Source organism: Colius striatus, chromosome W (genome assembly GCF_028858725.1).
Source record: "Colius striatus isolate bColStr4 chromosome W, bColStr4.1.hap1, whole genome shotgun sequence".
NCBI classification, from domain to species: Eukaryota; Metazoa; Chordata; class Aves; order Coliiformes; family Coliidae; genus Colius; species Colius striatus.
The window spans coordinates 30753317-30776428 of record NC_084789.1 but is presented as its reverse complement, the minus strand read 5'-3'; the positions used below and the strand labels follow the sequence as shown (position 1 = coordinate 30776428).

The 23112-nt window shown below is 47.6% G+C and overlaps 1 protein-coding gene across 1 annotated transcript; it reads right to left on the bottom strand.

Annotated features, from left to right (window-relative positions):
- Positions 1-451: 451 nt before the first annotated feature.
- Positions 452-2267, bottom strand: LOC133628415 (tektin-3-like). The gene is made up of 5 exons (XM_062016571.1): positions 1689-2267; positions 1335-1418; positions 1157-1227; positions 831-974; positions 452-671 (listed from the first exon to the last, which is right to left on the bottom strand). Exons 1-5 carry the CDS (start codon positions 2265-2267, stop codon positions 452-454), a joined length of 1098 nt encoding a protein of 365 aa, XP_061872555.1.
- Positions 2268-23112: the final 20845 nt, after the last annotated feature.

The window sequence follows — 23112 nt, the reverse complement described above, 5'->3', positions numbered from 1 at the left end:
AAAGCAGCTGCTAATGTGACACAGTGCAAGTTGATAGACTCCAACGTAACCAACGTACCACTGTAGGTGGGGTCTGCCTTCCTGCTTTCTTGGAGCTCCCATACGCACTGTTATAACTTCGACTGACAGTCTGTATTTTTTCAATGGTTGTTGAGAAGTTCAAGTGACTGGAATTGCAGATAGGTCCCACATGAAAGCAGCTGCAAATGTAACACAGTTCTGGCTGATAGACTACATTGGACCTACTTACTACTTTTGGATGGGGTCTGCCTTCCTGGTTTTTTGTTGCTCCCATACGCAGTGGTATAACTTAAGCGACAGCATATATATTTTCAATGGGACATGAGCAGTCCAAGTGAGTGGGATTGGCCTCTTCCCGAGCCAGGTCTGCGTGGAGGGTGGTCGGTGTCCCAGGGAGGTGAGGGCGTCACACACACAGGGAGGGGTTGGGCTACCTTGGCCAGGTGGGCCCGAAGATTGTTCTTGGTATCTCGGCCATGCGGTTGGTGAGGGCCACGTTCACCCTGTTGAACTGGCACCGCATCTCGGTGGCTGTCACCTCCATCAGGTTCTCAATGGAGTCCCGCAGCTGGGCGGAGGTCACCCGCTCTCTCTGCGACTGGAGGATGTTGTTGTCGCTGAACTTGGCCCACGACTCGGGCACGGAGATGCTGGTGGGGGGAAAGGAGAGGCCCACAATCAGCCCATGCTGGGAGGGCCAGGCCCTGCACAGACACAGCCTTCCCTGGTGGCCTTTCCTTTCGGGGAAAGGGAGCGGCACCGAGCATCCCGGGACGGCTGGGTGCCAGCGCTGTCAGGTGCGCACTCACGTGGCATCCACCCGCTGCACCCCGTGGTAGTAGCTGATGCCGTCGGAGCAGTTCCTCAGCTGGTGGCACTTGCCGTTGATGCGGTGGGCTGCCTGCTTGTTGGCCAGGTCCTTCTCCAGCTCGTGCTGGGCTGCCCAGTTGGTCCTTAACGCACAGGGACAGTCGTGGTGGCCACGTGTGGGTGGGACGGTCTCCTCCCCTTCACATGGCCACGCAGCTCCCTTTCTCCCTTCCTCCCACCCCCCCCCTCCATCCCTCCCGGGCAGCTCTGTGCTCCCACCAACATCACTGCCCGCTCCCCAGGGAGATACGGGGCTCCTCCTTACATGAGCTGGGCTTTTGCCTTCTCCAGGAATAGCCGTATCCTCTCCTGGCAGGCCCTGATGCCATCCACTTCCTGGGCAGAGAGAGGCAAAGCACAAGCCATCAGAGGCCACGCTCCAGCGTCACAGCTGACAGCTCTGCTGACCTTAACTGGAAGGTGGGATCTGCGTCCAGACTTACTGTTAAAAGCTCTTTCTGCACCTCGTCATGGACAAGGTCGATGCCCATCCTCTTCTCCCGCTGCAGGAGGCACTCCCGAGCAACCTGTTGGGGAGAGGCCGTTGGTGCCGGCTGCAGGGCTTCCCGCAGGGATGCTGCCCGGCTCAGGACAGGGCAGACAAGAAAGGGGAGGTGGGCACAGAGACGAGGACAAGGGCAAGCAGCGCCCTGGGCAGCCGGTTTAGGCCACGACTAATGGGCGGCAGAGCTCGTTTCATGCAGCGGCAGCATGAAAGCCCCGGGAGAGAGCACACGTGTCCCTGGTGCAGCGGCAGCAGTGGGCTACAGCTTGCGGCCCACGCACAGGGTGCTCACCTGGAGAGGGGTCTCTGTCTCGGCCAGAGCTCTCTCCAGCCATGCCTTCATCTCTCTCAGGGCATCGCTCTCCTTGATGATCTCTGCCAGCTCATGGCAGAGCTCCGCCTTCCAAAACTCAATGTCGCTGACTCGCTGCCCCAGCTTCTTTGTGTTGTCTGCCTGGCTCTTGCTGGTCTGTTGGTATTTGTCCTGCACCAGGAGGGAGGTATCAGCCGTCAGCAGCTCCGCCTTGCTCTGGGACGTCTCCGCCTCGTGGTAGTTGCTCTGATTGGAGCGGTACCAGTCACCAGGGCTGTAGCGGGTGAAAAGCGCCGTTCTGTTTGACACAGAAGGCAGCATCTCGCTGGGGCTCAAGCCCTGGCAGGTGCCAGACAAAGGAGCCAGAGTGGGGTGGGTGGCAGCGGCCTTATAGTAGGCTCTGGGCATCCAGGGGAGGCCGTAGCTCTGCAGCACGGCGTAGCGAAGAGCACGGTTCTTGTAGCTCGAAGCCATGGGGCTGATGGCAGGCAGAAAGCGGGCAGGAGTTGACTTGGGGTGAGCGGATTTGGCGGCTAAGGGAGAGTCAAGCAGGTCCATTCTCTTCTGGGACGTGTCCTGCACAGAGGAGACGGAAGAAGACAACTTCCCTCAGTCAGCTCCTGCACTTGCCTGACAGCAACAGCTGAGAGCACAAACGGCGACGCACACGGCACCCACACGTGGCCTGTGCTAAAGCCCTTGAAAACAAATCCCTCCCCAAGCGTTTGCCTAAGTCAGGGTTGGACTGTGGGGCTGGGATCCAGCACCATGTCAGAGGAGCAAACCACGGCTGCTGAGGAGAAGGGCTGACACTGGGCCTTCATCTTCCTTCAATCTGTCAGTCCAGGGCAAGTGCACTTGCCCTTCCTCCACTGCCCATCTCTTTCTTTTGGCTGGCGTATCTGCTGACCTCAGAGGCCTCCAGGGATCATTTTCACTTGAAAAGCTCCATTGCCAGCCCCGAGGGCTGTGAAGACACAGCCGCTCCCAGCTCAGCGCCAGCTGTGGGCCAGGGACTCCATCCTCATCCTCTCTGTCTTCACAGCATGAAATGCTGGGCTGAGGACTCTGCAGGGGAGCTGAGCTTTGCAGGACGGGGCCCACAGATGACCAACCCACCCCCTCCTCCCCCAGAACAGCCATCTCTTGATCTCAAAGGAAGAAAACCGGTCTGTGGCTCACCTGACGCCAAGGGAACATGCTTGGAAGGGAGAGATCCCACAGCCTTGTCAGAGTGTCTTGTAAACAGCAGCCTTGCAGTAACCCTGGGAGGAAAGACCACACAGGAAGATTGAGCTCCTGAGAGCTGCCTATGGCACTCTGGGGGCTCTTTCTCTTTCCAGGTGGAGGTTCTCAGCCCCTTCTGAGCAGAGGGCCACCAAATGTACCCAACACACCCCAGCTGAGGCAAACGGCCAGGAGGGTCTGCTGATCTGGGCATGAAGCTCTTGTGTGGGTACAGGTTTCAGCCCCTGGCACAGAAAGTCCCTGCAGCAGTTGCAGGCAGCTGCCGTGTTGCAGGGACGTGTCCTTCCCCGAACCCGTCCCGTCCCTGCTGCTCCCAGCCTGGCTCAGCCCGGGGGGCTGGCGGTGCCCGGGAGCTGCTGCTCACCGTGTGCTGTCGGCTCAGTGGCCCCACGGCCAATGTGGCCCTGTCAGGGACACGGGGACACAGGCCCAGGGAGCGTTGCCAGGGGCGCAGGGGGCTCTGTTACCTCATTCTGCGTGGGCCAGTCCCGGCAGCCGAGAGGGCGGCTGGATGCAGGAATGGGCAACCTGCTCCCGGCCTCTCCTCACTCTCCCCTTCTCAAGGAGATGGAGTTGCTCTCTCTGTGAGGGAGCAATTAGACTGCATTGGGCACTGGAATTTCTCACCACGATGAACAAGGCCATCAAAATAGATTTTTACACTGCCTACAGACAGGTGGAGAATTCTGAGTAGGTTCCAGTCCAGTGGTTTTGTATAATGAATAAAGATAAGTCCCAGCAACTAATTCAGGATATCTCAAAAATCTCACAAATCAAAGTCCGCAAGCGCATCAGGGGCAGAGAAATTTTTGTGAGTTGGCGATTTATGAAAGTTGCTGGTCCTAGAATGGGAGTTACGTGCCCTGTACCTAGATCTCGCAGAGAAGTTGTGCTTCAGTAAATAATTGCTGGAATCGGGTAATTCCATGCCAACTTGGCTTTCTTTTGAACATCTTTCTTTCAAACTCTCAAGATCTTTCTTAGAACTGCTAGTTTAACTCTGGCTGTCCAGGTGATCAGTACCTGGGTGTCCGCAGACAGCGTGAACAGCCTCTGCAGAATTCAGGATGCACTGAAACAGCAGGTGAGAAGCTGAATTCACGGCCATGTGGGACTTCTGCCCATAGGCTCCCAACAACGCTGTTTCCGATTTCCCTGAAAGTCTAAGGAACAATTAATTCTGCAAAGTACCAACAGTGGTGGCCATTTCCAAATTAACTTACGTGTTCTGGGAGACAGCCCTGCTCAGTCATCAAGACAGGAACCTTTCAAAAATTATGACTCCAGGGTGACAAATTCTATGGGCAGTGGTGGAATAAAACCAAGTGCTATAGTCCATAGTTTTTTTCTGTTGTACCTGGTGACAGGACAAGGGGCAATGGGATGAAGCTGGAACACAAAAGATCCCATTTAAACACAAGAAAAACCTTGTGTTACAGTTGAAGTGAGGGAGCACTGGCACAGGCTGCCCAGGGAGGGTGTGGAGGCTCCTTCCCTGGGAGGACTTCCAAACCCGCCTGGACGCGTTCCTGTGACCTGATCTAGGTGGACGCGTTTTGGCAGGGGGGTTGGACTAGATGGTCTCGAGAGGTCCCTTCCAACCCCTACAGTTCTACGATTCTATGAGAGTACAGGCCCTCCTGCAAGCCCGTGGTGATGCAAAGTGTCCAGAGTGGCTGTCCCAAAACCACTGGGCTTCTTCCTAATAGATACTGGGTGAAACCCACCCCAGTGAATTCTTACTGTGTCCCCGTGTCCCTGACAATTCTTCCTCATCTCCGATCTAAATCTCCCCTGCTGCAACTTGATGCAACTTGCCCTGTCATTCCTTACTGGAGAGAAGAGATCGACCCCCACCTGGCTACAACCTCCTTTCGGGCTGCTCTCTGTCCCACCGTGAAAGAGCAGCGGCAGAAAGAGAAAAACCAAAGGCAAAAGAAAACCCGGGCAGACCATGTAACACACCAAACGATCATTTAATTCCCACTCAGGCCTTTCAGAAGGAAGCAGAATCTAACTACGCCACAAAAAAGGATCAAAGCAAAAGTGGGAGTGCGCTCGGGCGAAACTGGGAACAGCTCCAACAGGAGATGCGGTGAGGGCCGCTGGGCCCAGCCTACACGTAGCCAAGCAGCCGCACGGTGCTGGAGAAAGCCTTGCGCAGCCCCAGGCACTTCTCCTGGTCCAGGAAGAGCGAATTGGCCTTGACAGAGAGGTCGTGCTCCAGCGTGGCCTTGGCATGAACCAGCCTCTGCAGGCTCCCAAAAGAAAGCAGGTGCAAATGTGACACAGTGCTGACTGATAGACTAAATGGGGACCTATTTACTACTGTAGATAGGGTCTGCCTTCCTGCTTTCTTGTTACTCCCATAAGCAGTGGTATAGCTTCTACCGACAGTTTGTACGCAGTACAATTACTTATCAGAAAACATGTATTTTTTCAATGAGAACTGAGCAGTCCAAGTGAGTAGGATTGGAGATAGCGCTCACAGGAAGGTAACTGCAAATGTGACACAGTGCTGGCTGATAGACTACATGAGGACCTACTTACTTCTGTAGGTTGGGTCTGCCTTCCTGCTTTCTTGTTGCTCCCATAAGCAGTGGTATAGCTTCTACCGACAGTTTGCATTTTTTCAATGGGAGTTGAGCAGTCCAAGTGAGTGGGATTGGAGACAGCTTTCACAAGAAAGCAGCTGAAAATGTGACACAGTGCTGGCTGATAGACTATATGAGGACCTACTTACTACTGTATGTGGGGTCCACCTTCCTGCTTTCTTGTAGCTCCCATAAAAAGTGGTATAACTTAAGCAACAGCATATTTATTTTCAATGAGACATGAGCAGTCCAAGTGAGTGGGATTGGAGATAGCTCCCAAAAGAAAGCAGGTGCAAATGTGACCAGGGATGGGCTGATAGACTACATGGGAACCTACTTACTACAGAAGGTTGGGTCTGCCTTCCTGCTTTCTTATACTTCCCATACGCAGTGCTATAATTTCTACTGACAGAATGTATTTTTAAAGGGAGGTGAAAAGGCGAAGAGCGTGCAATTGGAGATAGCTCCCACAGGAAAGTAGCTTTAAAAATTACACAGTGCTGACTGAGAGACTACTTGGGGGCCTACTTACTACTGTAGGTATGATCTGACTTCCTGCTTTCTTGTAGCTCCCATACGCAGTGTTATAACTTAAACGACAGCATATATTTTTTAATGGGAATTGAGTAATCCAAGTGACTGGGTTTGGAGATAGCTCCCACAGGAAAGCAACTGCAAATGTTACACTTCGCTTGCTGATACACTACATGGGGACCTACTTACTACTGTAGGTGGGGTCTGCCCTCTTGCTTTCTTGTAGCTCCCATACGCAGTGGTATAACTTAACCGACAGCATATTTTTTTTTCACTGGTAGCTGAGCAGTCCAAGTGAGTGGGATTGGAGATAGCTCCCACAGGAAAGTAGTTGAAAATGTGACACAGTGCTGGCTGATAGACTACATGAGGGCCCACTTAGTACTGTAGATGGGGTCTGCCTTCCTGCTTTCTTGCAGCTCGCATGCGCAGTGGTATAACTTCTATCGACAGTTTATATTTTTTCAATGGAAGTTGAGCAGTCCAAGTAAGTGGGATTGGATATAGCTCCCACAGGAAAGCAGCTCCAAATGTGACACTGCTGCCTGATAGACTACATGGGGACCTACTGAACACTTTAATTGTGATCTGCCTTCCTGCTTTCTTATAGCTCCCATACGCACTGTTATAACTTTTACTGACAGTCTGTATTTTTTCAATGGGAGTTGAGCAGTCCAAGTGAGTGTGAGTGGAAAGAGCTCTCTGTCGTGGTTTTGCCCAGCCGGATCAAAGGGTAAGGAAACCCCGACTCCTCCCCCCCCCCTCTCGACGGAATTCGGAGGGGATCGGAGAGGGAGAAAAAAAAAAGTAAAAGAGCCCGCGTAAGTTGAAATAAGAACAGTTTACTGGGGAAATTGAAGAGTAACAACTATAACAAAGACAAGGGAATATTACAAAGAAAACTGGTGAGTGATATAGTTGCTCACCACCCGGGACCCGACGTGAGCGACCGCTCCGGACCGGTGACCGAGAGTCCGCACCCCCCAGAAGAACTTATTCCAGGGAAGAGCTTATTCTGGCCAGTCCCCACCTATACCCTGTGCATGACGGTTAGGATGGTATCGAATACCTGCTGGCCAGCCTGGGTCAGCTGTGAAGACTGTGCCCTTTCCTGGTTCCTCATGGGAATTCACTCTATCCTGACTCAAACCAGGACACTCCCACAGGAAAGAAGCTGAAAATGTTACACAGTGCTGAATGATAGAGTACATGGGGAACTACTTACTATTGTAGGTGGAGTCTGCCTTCCTGTTTTCTTGTACCTCCCATACGTAGTAGTATAACTTCTGCAGACAGAATGTATTTTTAAAGAGAGCTGACGACGCCAAGAGCGTGTCATTGGAGATAGCTCTCACAGGAAAGCAGCTGCAAATGTGACACATTGTTGGTTGATAGACTATATGGGGGTCTACTTTACTACTGTATGTGGGGTCTTCCTTCCTGCTTTCTTGTAGCTCCCATACGCAGTGGTAGAACTTAACCGACAGCCAATATCTTTTTTCAATGGGCTATGAGCAGTCCAAGTGAGTGTTATTGGAGATACTGCCCACAGGAAAGCAGCTGCAAATGACACAGAGTGCTGGCTGATAGACTACATCGGGGTCTACTTACTACTGTACGTGGGGTCTGCCTTACAGCATTTTTGTCACTTCCATACAGACTGGTATAACTTAACCGACAGCATATATTTTTTCAATGGGACCTGACAAGTGCAAGTGAGTGTTATTGGAGATAGCTCCTACAGCAAAGCAGATGAAAACGTGAAACAGTGCTGGATGATAGATTACATGGGGACCTACTGACTACTGTAGGTGAGGTCTGCCTTCCTGCTTTCTTCTCGCTCCCATACGCAGCGATATTACTTAACCTACAGCATATATTTTTTCAATGTTAGTTGAGCAGTCCAAGTGAGTGGGATTGGAGATAGCTCCCACAGGAAAGAAGCTGCAAAAGTGACACAGTGCTGGCTGATAGACTACATGGTGACCTACTTACTACTTTAGGTGGGGTCTGCCTTCCTGCTTTCCTGTAGCTCCCATACGCAGTGATATAACTTAACTGACAGCATATATTTTTTCAATGTTAGTTGAGCAGTCCAAGTGAGTGGGATTGGGGATAGCTCCCACAGGAAAGCAGCTGCAAATGTGACACATTGCTGGCTGATAGACTACATGGGGACCTACTTACTACTTAAGGTGGGGTCTCCCTTCCTTCTTTCTTGTAGCTCCCATCGGCAGTGGTATAAATTCTACCGCCAGCATGTATTTTTTCAATGGGTTCTGAGCAGGCACAGTGAGTGGGATTAGAGGTAGCGTCCACAGGAAAGCAGGTGCAAATGTGACACAGTGCTGGCTGATAGAGTACATGAGGACCTACTTACTAGTTTAGGTGGGGTCTCACTTCCTGCTTTCCTGTAGCTCCCATTCGCAGTGGTATAACCTCTACCGAGTCTGTATTTTTTCAATGCGACCTGAGCAGTACAAGTGAGTGTTATTGGAGATAGCTCCCTGTAGTGGGTCTGGGATGGTAGTGATTTTTCACAGCAGCTCCTGCAGTGCTGTGCTTACTGTTGATATCAATATTCTGGCTACCGCTTGCACAGCATCAGGGCTGTCCCTCCAGCATTCCTTCCCCCACCTTTACCAAGAGCTGTGGGTAGGCATGATCTTGGGAGGGACTATGGCCAGGACAGCTGACCCAGGCTGACCAAGGAGATATTCTATACCATATGACGTCAGCTCAGTAATATAAACTGGGGGAGAGGAGCAGGAAGGGGAGGCGAGATTCATTTCTGGCCTTCCAAAAGCAACCGCTACGCGTATTGAAGCCCTGCTTCTCGGGAGGTGGCCGGACATCGCTGCTGATGGGAAGTAGAGAGTAACAGTTTTATCTGCTTTTGCTTTGCTTCCCGCGCGTGCGGCTTTGCTGCTTCTTTATTAAACTGCTTTTATCTCAACCCACGAGACTCCCATCTTATTTTCTCCCCTTCCCTGGCTTGCTGAGGAGGTGGGGGATAAAGCGGTGTGGTGGACACCTGGCATCCAGTCAGGCTCAAACTACCACAGCCCTTTTGGCGCCCAACGTGGGGCGAGATAATAGCAGTTTTACATTAACTCCATTGCAATTACAGTAAGCCAATGAGTGCAAAGTTCCTGTGCTGGTCACAGAGCCTTGCTGTTATGCAGCTTATCTTACACTTTCTAATGTTTGGGAACACGATACTACTAACATTGACTCTGTGCTGTGCTTTAACCTTAATACCTTTGCTAAGCTGGCTATACAATTTTGTGAAAAGGATGAAAGGGCCTTGGAACATGATGGCCCAAATAATAATAGCAAGTCTCATTCTGTTACTGCTGGATTTACTGTGCTGTGGGAGCTATCTTGTGGAGGCCATGGGGCAAAACACCTCTTTCCCCTCAGCTCGGACGATCTAGACAATTTTGTTATACAGACTTCCCGGGTCCTTAGTCACCCTTATATGAGAGTTTTAATATTACTAATTAACATGGTTGGTATATTATATATCTTGTGGAATCTGGACTCATCTGGGTATCAGAGAGGACAAATTTGCGATGGAAACATGTTAAAATGTCCCCTGAAGCGGCCAGTCCCTGGGTGGCAGGGTGTGTGGATGAATGTGGGGAAATTCCTAGGACGGTTATCACCTCCTGTAACCTGGGATTTTACACCTGAACAGATAAAAAACCCTGCTTTACTGGCACGCCACCTGATAGAAGTGTGTCTTACCTACCCTAATGAGGCCCATCAGGTTCAGGCACTATACTGGGGCCTAGCCTCTGCCTACCGAGCTGCATTCCAGTCCTCTCAGAGAACTATGATTGAAGTGGAAACTCAAACGGTACCTGAGACCACCATGCTTGAGTCAGTCGCAGTCCAGTCCTCTCAGAGTACTATGACCGAGGTGGAAATTCAAACTATACCTGAGACTACCATGGTTGAGTCAGGGAATCAAAGAACAACCACAGTGGTTGCCCCAGTAGTGAAAAAGAAGCAGTGGATAAGGAGGTCAAGTCCATATCATCGATTAGTAAGGGCAGAAGAGGAGGAAGAGGAAAGGCTAGAAGAAGAAACTGGTCCTTCGGTAAGGAGATCAGGAGAAGGAGTGAAAGAAATCGAAAAGGAAATGGAAACTACTCAGTCCCTCACCTCAACAGAACTTAGAGATATGCGAAAAGATTACAGTCGCCAGCCAGGTGAGCGGATTGGTGCCTGGCTGCTCCGATGTTGCTGGGGCTGACAGTCAGCAATTGGAAGGCAGAGAAGCCCAACAGCTAGGATCTCTTGCTAGGGACCGGGGAATTGATAGAGGCATTGGAAAGAAGACCTCAATTTGTAGTCTCTGGAAACGGCTCCTCTCAAGTGTACGGGCAAGATACCCATTCAAGGAAGACCTTGTAAATGTCCGAGGAAAGTGGACTAGAGCTGATGAAGGGATCCAATATGTAAGGGAATTAGCTGTGTTGGAAGTCATCTATGGTGATCTAGATAATGTCGAGGCCTCCACAGATCCAGACGATGTCCAGTGTACACGGGCCATGTTGAGAAAAGTGATTCAGAGTGCCCCAGCTACATATTCGAATATCCTGGCAATGGTGTATCATCCAGACATGGATATACCAACAGTGGAGAGGGTATCTTCTTGGTTACAGAACTATGAAGAGAGCCTCTGCACCTCCTCATCAGTGTGGGATGATGGTCTAACTGTCAGAACTGCCTCAAGAATTCAGTCATCCACTGTCCCGACCAGGGGAAAAGGAAGTCCCAGATGCAGGAGTACACCGCTAAATGAACTCTGGCTCTTTTTGCGTGGCCAAGGAGAGGATATGAGGAGTGGGATGTTGAACCCACTTTTAAGCTGGAAGCACGTGTACGTGAACTAAGGGGGAAGACAGCTGTTAGAAAAGGACCACCCAAGAGGGCTGTCAGCATAGTGGCTGCCAAAACAAAAGAGGACAATCAACAATCTCCAAGACATAGAAGAACTGCAACTACTTCCTTCGATGCCAATGAGGAGACGTCAGATCTAAAATTGCAAGGATCAGATAGCGAATATTCTGATGAAGAACAGAAATAGAGGGTCCCTGCCTCCAGCCAGGAGGAGGAAAGGGATGACCGAATCTACTGGACTGTGTGGGTTCGATGGCCTGGCACATCAAACCCACAAAGGTATAAAGCCTTAGTAGACACAGGGGCACAGTGTACATTGATGTCATCAAGGTATAGAGGCATAGATTCTGTCTGGATCTCTGGAGTGACAGGGGGATGTGAAGAATTATCTGTATTAGAGGCTGAAGTGAGCTTAACAGGGGACAAATGGGAAAAACACCCCATTATGACTGGTCCAGAGGCCCCTTGTATTCTTGATATAGATTACCTCAGGAGAGGGTACTTCAAAGACCCCAAGGGGTATCAATGGGCTTTTGGTATAGCCACTGTAGATACAGAGAAAATCAAACAACTCTCTAATTTACCTGGCCTCTCAGAAGACCCTTTTGTTGTGGGATTGCTGCAAGTTCAAGAGCAACAGGTACCAATTGCTACCAGGACGGTGCACCGGAGGCAATATCGCACGAACCGAGATTCCCTGGCTCCCATCCGTGAGTTGATTCATCAACTGGAGGCTCAAGGAGTAATTAGCAAAACTCATTCTCCATTTAATAGTCCCACATGGCCTGTGAAAAAATCTGATGGAGGGTGGAGGTTAACAGTAGACTATCGTGGCCTGAACGAAGTGACACCACCACTGAGTGCTGCTGCACCAGACATGTTAGAGCTCCAGTATGAATTCGAGTCAAAAGCAGCCAAGTGGTATGCTACGATTGACATCGCTAATGCATTCTTCTCAATTCCATTGGCAGCAGAGTGCAGGCCATAATTTGCCTTCACATGGAGAGGTGTCCAATATACCTGGAATCGATTGCCCCAGGGCTGGAAACATAGTCCTACTATTTGTCATGGTCTAATCCAAACTGTGCTGGAAATGGATGAAGCCCCTGAACATTTACAGTACATTGATGACATAATTGTATGGGGCAACAAGGCAGAAGAAGTGTTTGAGAAAGGGAAAAGAATAATACAGATTCTCCTAAAAGCTGGTTTTGCTGTAAAAAGAAACAAAGTAAAGGGACCTGCACAAGAGATAAAGTTTTTGGGCATAAAATGGCAAGATGGACGTTGGCATGTGCCTGTGGATGTTGTGAATTAAATAGCGACTATGTCTCAACCAACTAATAAGAAAGAAACACAAGCTTTCCTGGGCCTTGAGGGATTCTGGAGGATGCATATCCCAGGTTATAGTCAGCTTGTGAGCCCTCTCTTTAGAGTAATCAGAAAGAAGAACTGTTTTGAGTGGGGCCTTGAGCAACAACAAGCTTTTCAACAAATTAAACAGGAAATAGCTCGTGCAGTCGCCCTTGGGCCCATCCGTACAGGATCAGATGTGCAGAATATCCTCTACACTGCTGCTCGAGAGCATGGTCTCACCTGGAGCCTCTGGCAGAAAACATCTGGAGAAACCCGAGGTCGACCATTAGGGTTTTGGAGCCGAGGATATCGAGGATCGGAAGCCCACTACACCCCAACTGAAAAAGAAATACTAGCAGCATATGAGGGACTTCGAGCTGCTTCAGAAGTCATTGGCACAGAAGCTCATCTCCTCTTGGCACCACGTCTGCCTGTGTTACACTGGATGTTCAAAGGGAAAACCCCTTCTATACATCATGCAACCAGCGCTACATGGAGTAAGTGGATGGCGTTGATTACACAACGATCTCGGCTGGGGAAATCTAATCGCCCAGGAATCCTGGAAGAAATCATGGACTGGCCAGAAGGCAGAGATTTTGGAGCATTGCCTGAGGAAGTAGCTCGTGCCCAAGAGGCACCACCATATAATGAACTATCAGAAGATGAGAGGCATTATGCTTTGTTTACTGATGGATCCTGCCGCGTGGTAGGAAATCATCGTAAGTGGAAAGCTGCTGTGTGGAGTCCCACACGACGAGTTGTTGAGACCACTGAAGGAGAAGGTGAGTCAAGTCAGTTTGCTGAAGTGAAGGCTATCCAACTAGCTCTAAAGATTGCAGAACGAGAGAAGTGGCCAGTACTCTATCTTTACACTGACTCCTGGATGGTGGCTAATGCTCTATGGGGATGGCTACAGCAATGGAAGAAGACCAACTGGCAGCGCAAGGGTAAACCCATCTGGGCTGCTGCATTATGGCAAGACATTGCTGCTCGGGTGGAAAATATGACTCTGAAGGTACGTCACGTAGATGCTCATGTGCCAAAAAGCCGTGCCAATGAAGAACAATGGAATAACCAACAGGTAGATAAAGCTGCTAAAATTGAACTAGCTCAGGTAGATCTAGACTGGGAGCGTAAAGGTGAGCTATTTATAGCTCGATGGGCCCATGAAACATCAGGACATCTGGGAAGAGATGCAACATATAGATGGGCTCGTGATCGAGGGGTGGACTTGACCATGGAAGCCATCACACAGGTCACCCATGAATGTGAAACATGTGCCGCAATCAAGCGAGCCACACGAATCAAGTCTCCCTGGAACAGAGGCCGATGGCTGGGTTTTCAGTATGGTGAGGCCTGGCAAATTGACTATGTTGGACCACTACCACGAACACATCAAGGCAAGCGGTATATACTCACCATGGTGGAAGCAACTACTGGTTGGTTGGAAACATACTCTGTAAACCATGCCACTGCCCAAAATACTGTCTTGGGTCTTGAAAGGCAAGTTTTGTGGCGACACGGCACTCCAGAAAGAATTGAATCAGATAATGGAACTCATTTTCGAAATAATCTCATAAACTCCTGGGCAAAGAAACATGGCATTGAGTGGATATACCACATCCCCTATCACCCTCAAGCCTCTGGAAAGATTGAGAGATATAATGGGTTACTAAAGACCATGTTGAGAGCACTGGACAATGGGGCATGGAAGCAGTGGGATAAAAATTTAGCAGAAGCCACTTGGCTGGTCAATAGCAGAGGTCGTTAATTCATTTCCCTTACACATTGTATGTCTGGCCACTCGAGAGCGGCACTCAGTGGCTCTATGGCCAAAATTGCCACATCTGTAACAACTGCCATGAAATCTGCCGTTGGACCCAGATGGTCTGGCGGAGCTGTTTGTCCATACCAATGGTCTGGACCGACATTGATTTTTCACATGTCCTATTTTTCCACAGTTAAAGCATTTTGGACTCCAATTTCCTTTGTGAGGTTGAACTAAAGGTTTTAATGCTGTTGCCATAGCTTCAGCTAAATGTGCTGACGATCCTACCCTAGAGCAGGCTTCTATCATGTCGACCAAAGCTGCTGTCTGCGGGAGAGCCTGCAGGATCTTTTTGCAGTCATGGTTAGCGTTAGCAACTGCTAAGTGTAACCCTATTTCTGCCTTTACTTCAGTTGACAGGTTTGGTATACGATCCAGAGCTGCTCTTAGACGGTCTAAAAAGGTCATGAAAGGCTCATTACGTTTCTGTATAATAGTTGTATATGAGGGAACTGGGACCCCCATGTCAAGAACAATCTTAAATGCTTGACGAGTCAGTGTCTGTGTTTGCTGAAAAATAGCTTCATGCAGTCGGGCTTGTACCTGAGGATCAGCAAACGGTCCTTTACCCAACATCATATCTGCTGTGACGACTCGCCGCGGATCTCCCTGTTGTAAGTCCATATTTTCTACTACTGCCAGATCAACTCTTTTTTCCCCATTCAGACTCCCATAGTAATACCTGAGTGGGCTTCAGGAAAGTTTCTGCTAGCTTCCGGCAGTCAAATGGAGTCATTAATCCAACGGGGAAAATATGATCCAATAACATTTGAACGTATGGGTTGGACAAGCCATATTGCATTAGAGCTTTCTGGCCTTCCCTTATCAACTTCCAATCCAAAGGTGCCCATTGTCGTTTTCTTTGTGCTACTATTACTGGAAATGCTTGTGGAATAAATTCTCCTTCGATTACCGCATCACGTATGAGGCCTCTCCATTTCTTAGCCGGATCATAGTCATCTGGCCGGGGGTCTCTGAGCACCTGTGGGGATGAAACTATAATCTCTGGGTTGGTTAATTCATTAATTCATTCCAACAGTTGATTAGCTGTTGCTTTTGGTTTTTCCATCAGTTCCTCCAAATGGGCCAAAGTCTGTTTTATATCTTCTCCATGTCGTATTAATTCTTCCTTTAATAATTGTCTTTGTTGATCTTCAACTTCACTAGATGTTGGGGGTGATGATGGAAGAGGAATGCACTCAGGGATTGATGAGCTCAGGGGCAATAGCATATCCACATTGTCATTTGTAAAACATTATTCAACATGTCTCCTAGGTTTTCCCAGTGTCCCTTTCCATATACTTCTTGGGGGAAAACAAAGAGACCTACTTCCTGTCCCCATCTTACAAGTCTTAGCAAATCCTCTCATAATTGAAACCTTTCTCAGCAAGGACATGCTGAAGGATGTCAATAGGATTTTCCTCTTCGCTTATCATTTTTCCCATTATATCACTTTACTCAGATAACTTGCCTTTTCAAGCAGGATACCAAGTGCTTTTCTGCCGAGGGTTCTTAATGCAACCAATTCGGCGAATCACGTCGGGGTCACCAAATGTTGTAGTAGCGCAGGCAATATTCACTCAAAGGCATAGAGAGTCTAAGTAATGCACATGCAGAGACATACACAAGCAACATAGTACAACCACCACAGTTGATTCAAAGCCACCCCTCCATTGCTGACTAACTCCTTATATGCTGCTTCTGCCCATGAGATCACGCAGGGCCCAATTGATTAACTTGCAGCACCTGTTTCCTAAGTGGCTTGCCAGCTGCATTAAATTATCCCTACCATCTTTATTCAAGCTAGCTAGACCAAGCTACATCTGTGCCTACACCCGACAGCATATATATTTTTTCAATGGCAGTTTAGCAGTCCAAGTGACTGTGATTGCAGACTGCTTTCACAGGAAAACAGCTGCAAATGTGACACAGTGCTGGCTGATAGACTACATGGGGATCTACTTACTACTGTAGTTGGGGTCTGCCTTCCTGTTTTCCTGTACCTCCCATACGCAGTGGTATAACTGAACTGGCAGCATATATTTTTTCAATGAGAGTTGAGCAGTCCAAGTGAGTGGGATTGGAGATAGTGCCCACAGGAAAGCAGGTGCAAATGTGACACAGTGCTGGCTAATAGACTACATGGGGACCTACTTACTACTGTAGTTGGGGTCTTCCTTCCAGTTTTTTTGTAGCTCCCATACGCAGTGGAGTAACTTAAGTGACATCATATATTTTCTCAATGGGAGTTGAGCAGTACAAGTGAGTGTTATTGGAAATAGCTCCCATAGGAAAGTAGGTGCAAATGTGACACAGTGCTGGCTGATAGACTACATGGGGGCCTACGTACTATTGTACGTGGGGTCTGCCTTCCTGCTTTCTTGTAGCTCCCATACGCAGTGCTGTAACTTAACGGCAAGCATGTATTTTTTCAATGGGAGCTTAGCAGTCCAAGTGAGTGGGATTGGAGATACCTGCAACAGGAAAGTAGGTGCAAATGTGACACAGTGCTCGCTGATAGACTACATAGGGACAAACTTAGTACTGTAGATGGGGTCTGCCTTCCTGATTTCTTGTAACTCCCATACGTAGTGGAATAACTTCTACCGACATTATGTATTTTTTCAATGGAAGTTGAGCAGTCCAAGTGAGTGGGATTGTAGATAGCTCCCACAGGATAGCAGATGCAAATGTGACACAGTGCTGGCTGATAGACTACATGGGGACCAACTTAGTACTGTAGATGGGGTCTGCCTTCCTCCTTTCCTATATCTACCATACACAGTGTTATAACTTCTACACGCAGTCTGTATTTTTACAAAGGGATTAGAGCAGTCCAATCGAGTGGTATTGGAGATAGCTCCCACTGGAAATAAGCTGCAAATGTGACACAGTCCTGGCTGATAGACTACACGGGGGCCTACTTACTACTGTAGGTAGTGTCTCCCTTCCTGCTTTCTTGTAGATCTTATACGCAGTACTATAACTTAACGGAAAAGATCTATTTTTTCAATGGCAGCTGAGCAGTCAAAGTGAGTGGGATTGGAGATAGCTCCGACAGGAAAGCAGATGCTAATGTGACACAGTGCTGAATGATAGACTACATGAGGGCCTACTTAATACTGTAGGTTGGGTCTGCCTTCCTGCTTTCTTGTAGCTCCCATACTTGCTGAAGACGACGGGAGACAGTCACACCCTGTAGTGCTGAGCAAGTCTCAACTTTGTTTGCAAAGATACAACTCTTTTATAGATACAATAATCAGGCTCATACACATTGCAAAAGCTAAACTCATCATTGGTTTCCAGTTAAATGTCAATCCTGCCCCTGTTTCAACATACTTCGGATGCTTGTGGCTGCTCAACTCAAAGTAAGCTCCTGTTTTCTCATCCTGTTATCATACAACTCTCTTGCTCAAGGACACCACGTCCTTGAGCAAGGGTCCAATATCTTATCGCTTAATGCTTACGGCCTAACCAGCTGTATTCTATCATGTCCTCTTTCCTCTAGCCAAGTCTCCAAAAAACTCTCTACACTTCCCCCATTTTCTTTTTGGACAATGATATTAGCCTGCCACATCCTCTCAAGTGTTCTTTCTATTGTCCGTTGAATACAATTTATATAACAGGGAAACACTAACAATACAAATAAAACAATACCCATAAAGCCAGTTCCATACATGATAAAATTTCGCAACCAAGGGCCTATTCCCCGTCCCTTAACCCATCCTTCAAGTCCTAATCCCCCTTCATGTTTCAACTGATGGAATCCCTGTTGAAGTTCTTTCAGTTTGGCATGTATCGAGGTGGAATGGTCCGACAGCTTCATACAACATGTGCCCTCAAATTCTTCACATCCATGTCCATGGGCTAATAATAAAAAGTCTATGGCAGCTCTATTTTGTAACACCGCATGATTTACACTTTGAACGTCAGCTGTTAACATATCAATCATTTCTGAGGTTTTATTTAACTCACCTTTAGTCCAACATCCTAACTGTTTAGCCAAGTTCACGGCCTTATTAGCTGCTCCTCCTGGCTAAAGGATGGACTATGACTTGCTTCAGTTCACTCCAAAATCGAGGGGGACCAATATCAGTACAATCAAACTCATAATAACTACGTTTTTTGCGGGAGCTATTATTATGGTCAGCAAGCTGCATTAGCGTGGTTAAGTTAGGGTGGAATAAAGAGAGTTTCCACAAATAACAGGGTCCACCCGGGGGATTTACTGGTATTCCGTTCCAGGCCCTTTCTCCACAGATTAAAAATATACCCGTGGGCAATTTCTTCGGTGATGTAATACTAGAGACATTACAGCTGGAATACAATTGCTTAAATATCGTTTCTGACTTCAAAGAAGAGTCTAAGGTGGCCCAATATTTTCGATTTCTATTAAAGTAATGAATATCCCGTGGCATAAAACTTACCCAATATCCCCTAGTTCCATTAGTACCAAAGCTTGCATTGGCACTTCCAAACAAGTCTGTTTCCTCATGGAGTGAGGCTAATGTGGTATTAAGGGACTTAATTATCTCACATTGACGTTTCCTGTCCGAATGATCGTGATCATCGCTAACTGTGTTCAGCCCTGTTCTATTACACAAAGTGTTATTGTCTACTAGTCCACAAAATTCCTCCGGATTCCATACGGGCAATCCTATCAAACACGTTTTAAAAGGATTAGTAACCCCTCCCAAACTAAGACAAAGAGATGATTGACCAGTTTCATTAGCAAAGGTTATCAAAATATTATCTCTAGGCTGATTAAAATGCGTCAAGCTGTTAGCTATTATAGTTACATTAAAAGCTATGGTTATAACAAAACACCTCATTATTATTCATTAAATTCACCGTCTTTTTGTTATATAACCTTCAGTCTTTTGATTGTTAGCCAGTCCTCCAATGATCGCAAGACGAGTGTGTATTTATTCTCCAATCTCTTCCTGTCCTTTTTCATCAGATGATTTGATCTCCGCAGCTTAAAGGACAGCTCTTGTCCACGTGGCTAGCACCCAAATGGATCCTGTGGGAGAATCAACACACAAGTACCCACGTCCCCAGTATAATACTTTGGCCAGAGGCTGCCATATCCCTGTTTTAGTGTCAGGATATTTAACCCATATTTCTTTCTTCCCCTCCTTTTGTGCCTTTGGATTATGACGCATTATTAGAGGTGGTAGCTCCTGTTCCCCAAATACACACAGGTGGTTCATAACAAATAAAGCCTTTAACAATTTCATATGTGGGTCTTTAACATCCCCATATTTACCAAGATATCTTTTGAGAGACCCTTTAGCTCTTTCTATTATGGCCTGTCCTGTGGGGGGATGGGGAATCCCTGCTACATATTCAACTCCCCATTGACTCATGAACTGTTCTATGCTTCTACTTATATAGGCCGGCCCATTGTCTGTCTTTATTTTCTGAGGAATTCCCATTACCGCAAAACTACTATATAAATGACACTCCACATGTATGCCCCTCTCCCCTGTCTGTGCTGTTGCCCAAACGAATTTGCTCCATGTGTCTATGGTTACATGCACATATTTTAGTCTTCCAAACTCTGCCACATGAGTGACATCCATCTGCCAAATTTCATTTGCAGATAATCCTCTAGGGTTCACCCCCAAGCCTAAGCCAACACCTCCATTTTGATGGCTACAAATGGGACAAGCTCTAACAATAGCCTTTGCATCCTTTAGCGATAATTGAAACTCTCGGTGTAAGCCCCGTGCATCGTACTAGCCAATTCCATTTTCCTAGCCATTGTAATGGTGCTTTTATTATTTTATCTGTTGCTACTATACTGCCACCACCTAAGAGCGCTTCCTGAAGACCTTCTGTATTGTCTAAATACCATTGTAAAGAGTCCTTTTTCATTGGTGTCCTTATCGTATGCGGCTTAGCACCAGTTACTTGTAATGCTGTTTCACGACCCTTTTTTATTAGTCCCGCCAACATCTCAATTTTTTGAAAAAGGGTTTTTGTTTGTTGTAAGGCTGGGGAAATCCATTCTAGAACCCATACCTCCCCCATTTTCTTTTGAGATTGTGTCAAGGCCCCAAGCAAATACTTTGTGCTATACCAGATGGTTAAGTCAATAGGTAAGTCAACACCGTGACGTCAGACCTGCCCTTGTATGACACAGTCCATAATTTTTTGAAGCGCATCCTGAAGCTCTGGTGTTACCTGTATTTGACGCGTGGGGTTGGTTCCTTTCAAAAGTGGTCGTAGTTTTTCTAACAACTCGTTGGGTATTCCCACTATTGGTTTTAGCCATTGCAGATCCCCTAAAAGCTTCTGAGCGTCATTTGGGGTCTTTATTTGTAGTTGGAGCTGTAGCTTCTGTGGTAATACGAGCTGTTCTGATAAAGACCATCCGAGATATTTCCATGGAGCTGTATGCTGAACCTTTTCTGGAGCTATCACAAAGTGGCATTGAGCCAGTGCCTGTCGAATCTCTTCCACCTGTTGTTCCGTAAATGGTGAAGGCTGAGAAAAGAGAATATCATCCATGTAGCTGATAGACTACATGTGGACCTTCTTACTTCTGTAGTTAGGATCTGCCTTCCTGTTTTCTTGTAGCTCCCATACGCAGTAGTATATCTTCTAACGACAGAATGTATTTTTAAAGGGAGATGATGAATCGAAGAGCGTGGGATTGGAGATAGATCCCACAGGAAAACAGCTTCAAAGGTGACACAGTGCTGGCTGTCAGAGAATACATGGGGACCTACTTACTACTGTAGGTGGGATCTGCCTTCCTGCTTTGTTGTTGCTCCTATAGGCAGTGGTATAACTTCTACCGAGTGCATGTATTTTTTGAATGGGAGCTGTGCAGTCCAAGTGAGTGGCATAGGGGATAGCTCCCACAGGAAAGAAGCTGCAAATGTGTCACAGTGCTGGCTGATAGATTACATGGGGACTTACTTACTACTGTAGGTGGGGTCTGCCTTCCTGCTTTCTTGTAGCTCTCATATGGAGTGCTTAACTTAACCGACAGCATATATTTTTTCAATTGGAGCTGAGCAGTCCAAATGAGTGGGATGGAAGATAGCTCTCAAAAGAAAGCAGCTGCAAATGTGACACAGTGCTGGCTGATAAGACTGCATGGGGACCTACTTACTACTGTAGGTGTGTGGAGAAAAAATGAAGGAGCATGGACATGGATCCCAAGATATAATGTTAGACCTGTTGGGACAAGGCAGCCTGAGCTCTAGTTATATGAATTTAATGCACAATCAAGACCAGACTCAGAGCCCTGGTTAAAGCAGTTGCTGTCACGTAGACAGCAGGCCGCTTTCTGTTCCCTCAAGGTCAGACAGTTTTCGGCTAAAAGTGGTAAACAACTTTGGGGAAAAACAAGATGGGAAAATGTGAGGGAGCTTGCTTATGGCAGAAACCGCAAGTAGGATGAACAAGAAAATGGAATCTATTAGCTGCTATTACTGAGCTAGCTTTGAAGCTGCTGTGTGTATAAGTTAGAGCCTGCTCTCAATAAAGAAGATTTCTGCTATCGCTCACAATGAGTAGGACTGATTTCTTCCCACCCAGCTGAGAATCGGACCCTGGGTTGATCGCCGCATGAAGTAGGCTTAGAGCTGGTTTTTCAGACTTTGAGCCTCGGTTTTTCAGACTTCGAGTCTGGTTCATTTTTCAGGCTTTGAGCCTGGTTTCAGGCTTCGAGCCTGGTTTGCAGACTTCGAGTCTGCTTTTTTCAGACCAAGAGCAGAAAACTTCGCCTCAAATGGCGCCCGAACAGGAACCCTCACGGTGTGTTACTGGGTAAACAGTCTGCCTGCGGGGAGCTGAGACTTGAAAATCCGGAGGCAGAGGCAGTCATCGGAGGTGGAAGCCTGCCGGATCCCAAGCAGAGGTTGCTGTACCCGGGGGAGTGACTACAGTTTGCGATGATATGAGGGGCCGGCAACATGGATAACGAGGTAGCACTCTCACTTTTACATCGCTTTTTAGAAAAGGGGGGGGTGGACTTTAAATTGACCGATTTGTCTGGTCTACTTGTATATGGTAATTCTAAAGGCTTTTTTAAGGACTTTGAGAAATATTTTGATGAGGAGGAGTGGAGAGCATATGGGGCTTGTCTTGGGGCTGAAATCCATCCCGGTGTGCGGCCCATCGCTGAGCGGGGCGTGTTGCAAGGAAAAAAAAAATGCGAGGGAAGAAAAAGAAAACACAGGAGAGACTAATATCGACTGCGCCGCCGGGGCAGGCACGAAGTGAGCCAGATCCCCATTGCCCCTTCCATCTGCAGCCTCCGCCGTGCAGCCACTTCCCGTGCCTGGTCAGTCTCTCCGGAGTACCCCACGCACACATCGTGCGCCGACACGGCCGGCCCCAGCCCTCACGGACTGCAGGGCTTGTCCTTTCCATCCTCAATCCCTTGCCTCAAAGAGTGTAAAAACTGTTGGTCGTGATGTTATGCACTTTACTGTATATGTGATGATGAACAGTGGTTTTCTTACAGTGGAAACTTTCTAAGGTTTTTTAGGTGTTAGGAAAAGAACATTTGGATATTGAGAAGCTAAAAGGTGGTTTGTGTTTTAGACTCATTGGTGAAGGATTTTTTTTTTAATTAGGAGTAAACAAATGGATTTTGTCATGGATGGATTTTGTATGGATTTGATCATTTCATTTTTGCCAATAATGACAACAGAGCCACAGGAGTTAGAATTATTGGGATCTATAAAGATGGATTTTTATGTTATGTTTAATTTTACCAGCAATACCAAAACATTTGGGACAGAATGTGAATCCCATCCTGGGCATGTATGAGAACACAACATCTTGGTGCAATTATACTTCACCAAAAAGATCCAGGTCTAGTCTTGTGCCTGTACAGTTACCAAAGAGAATTTTTCTGATCTGTGGGGACCAGGCATGGCCTGGAATACCCTCGAGATTACAAAGGGGA

Excerpts from the sequence above, each read along its gene's own strand:
- LOC133628415 (XM_062016571.1), bottom strand. The coding sequence starts at position 2,267 with ATGGACCTGCTTGACTCTCCCTTAGCCGCCAAATCCGCTCACCCCAAG. Across the intron at positions 975-1,156 it reads AAGGCAAAAGCCCAGCTCAT|GACCAACTGGGCAGCCCAGC; the intron begins GTAAGGAGGAGC and ends CTGTGCGTTAAG. Across the intron at positions 672-830 it reads GTGCAGCGGGTGGATGCCAC|CATCTCCGTGCCCGAGTCGT; the intron begins GTGAGTGCGCAC and ends TCCCCCCACCAG.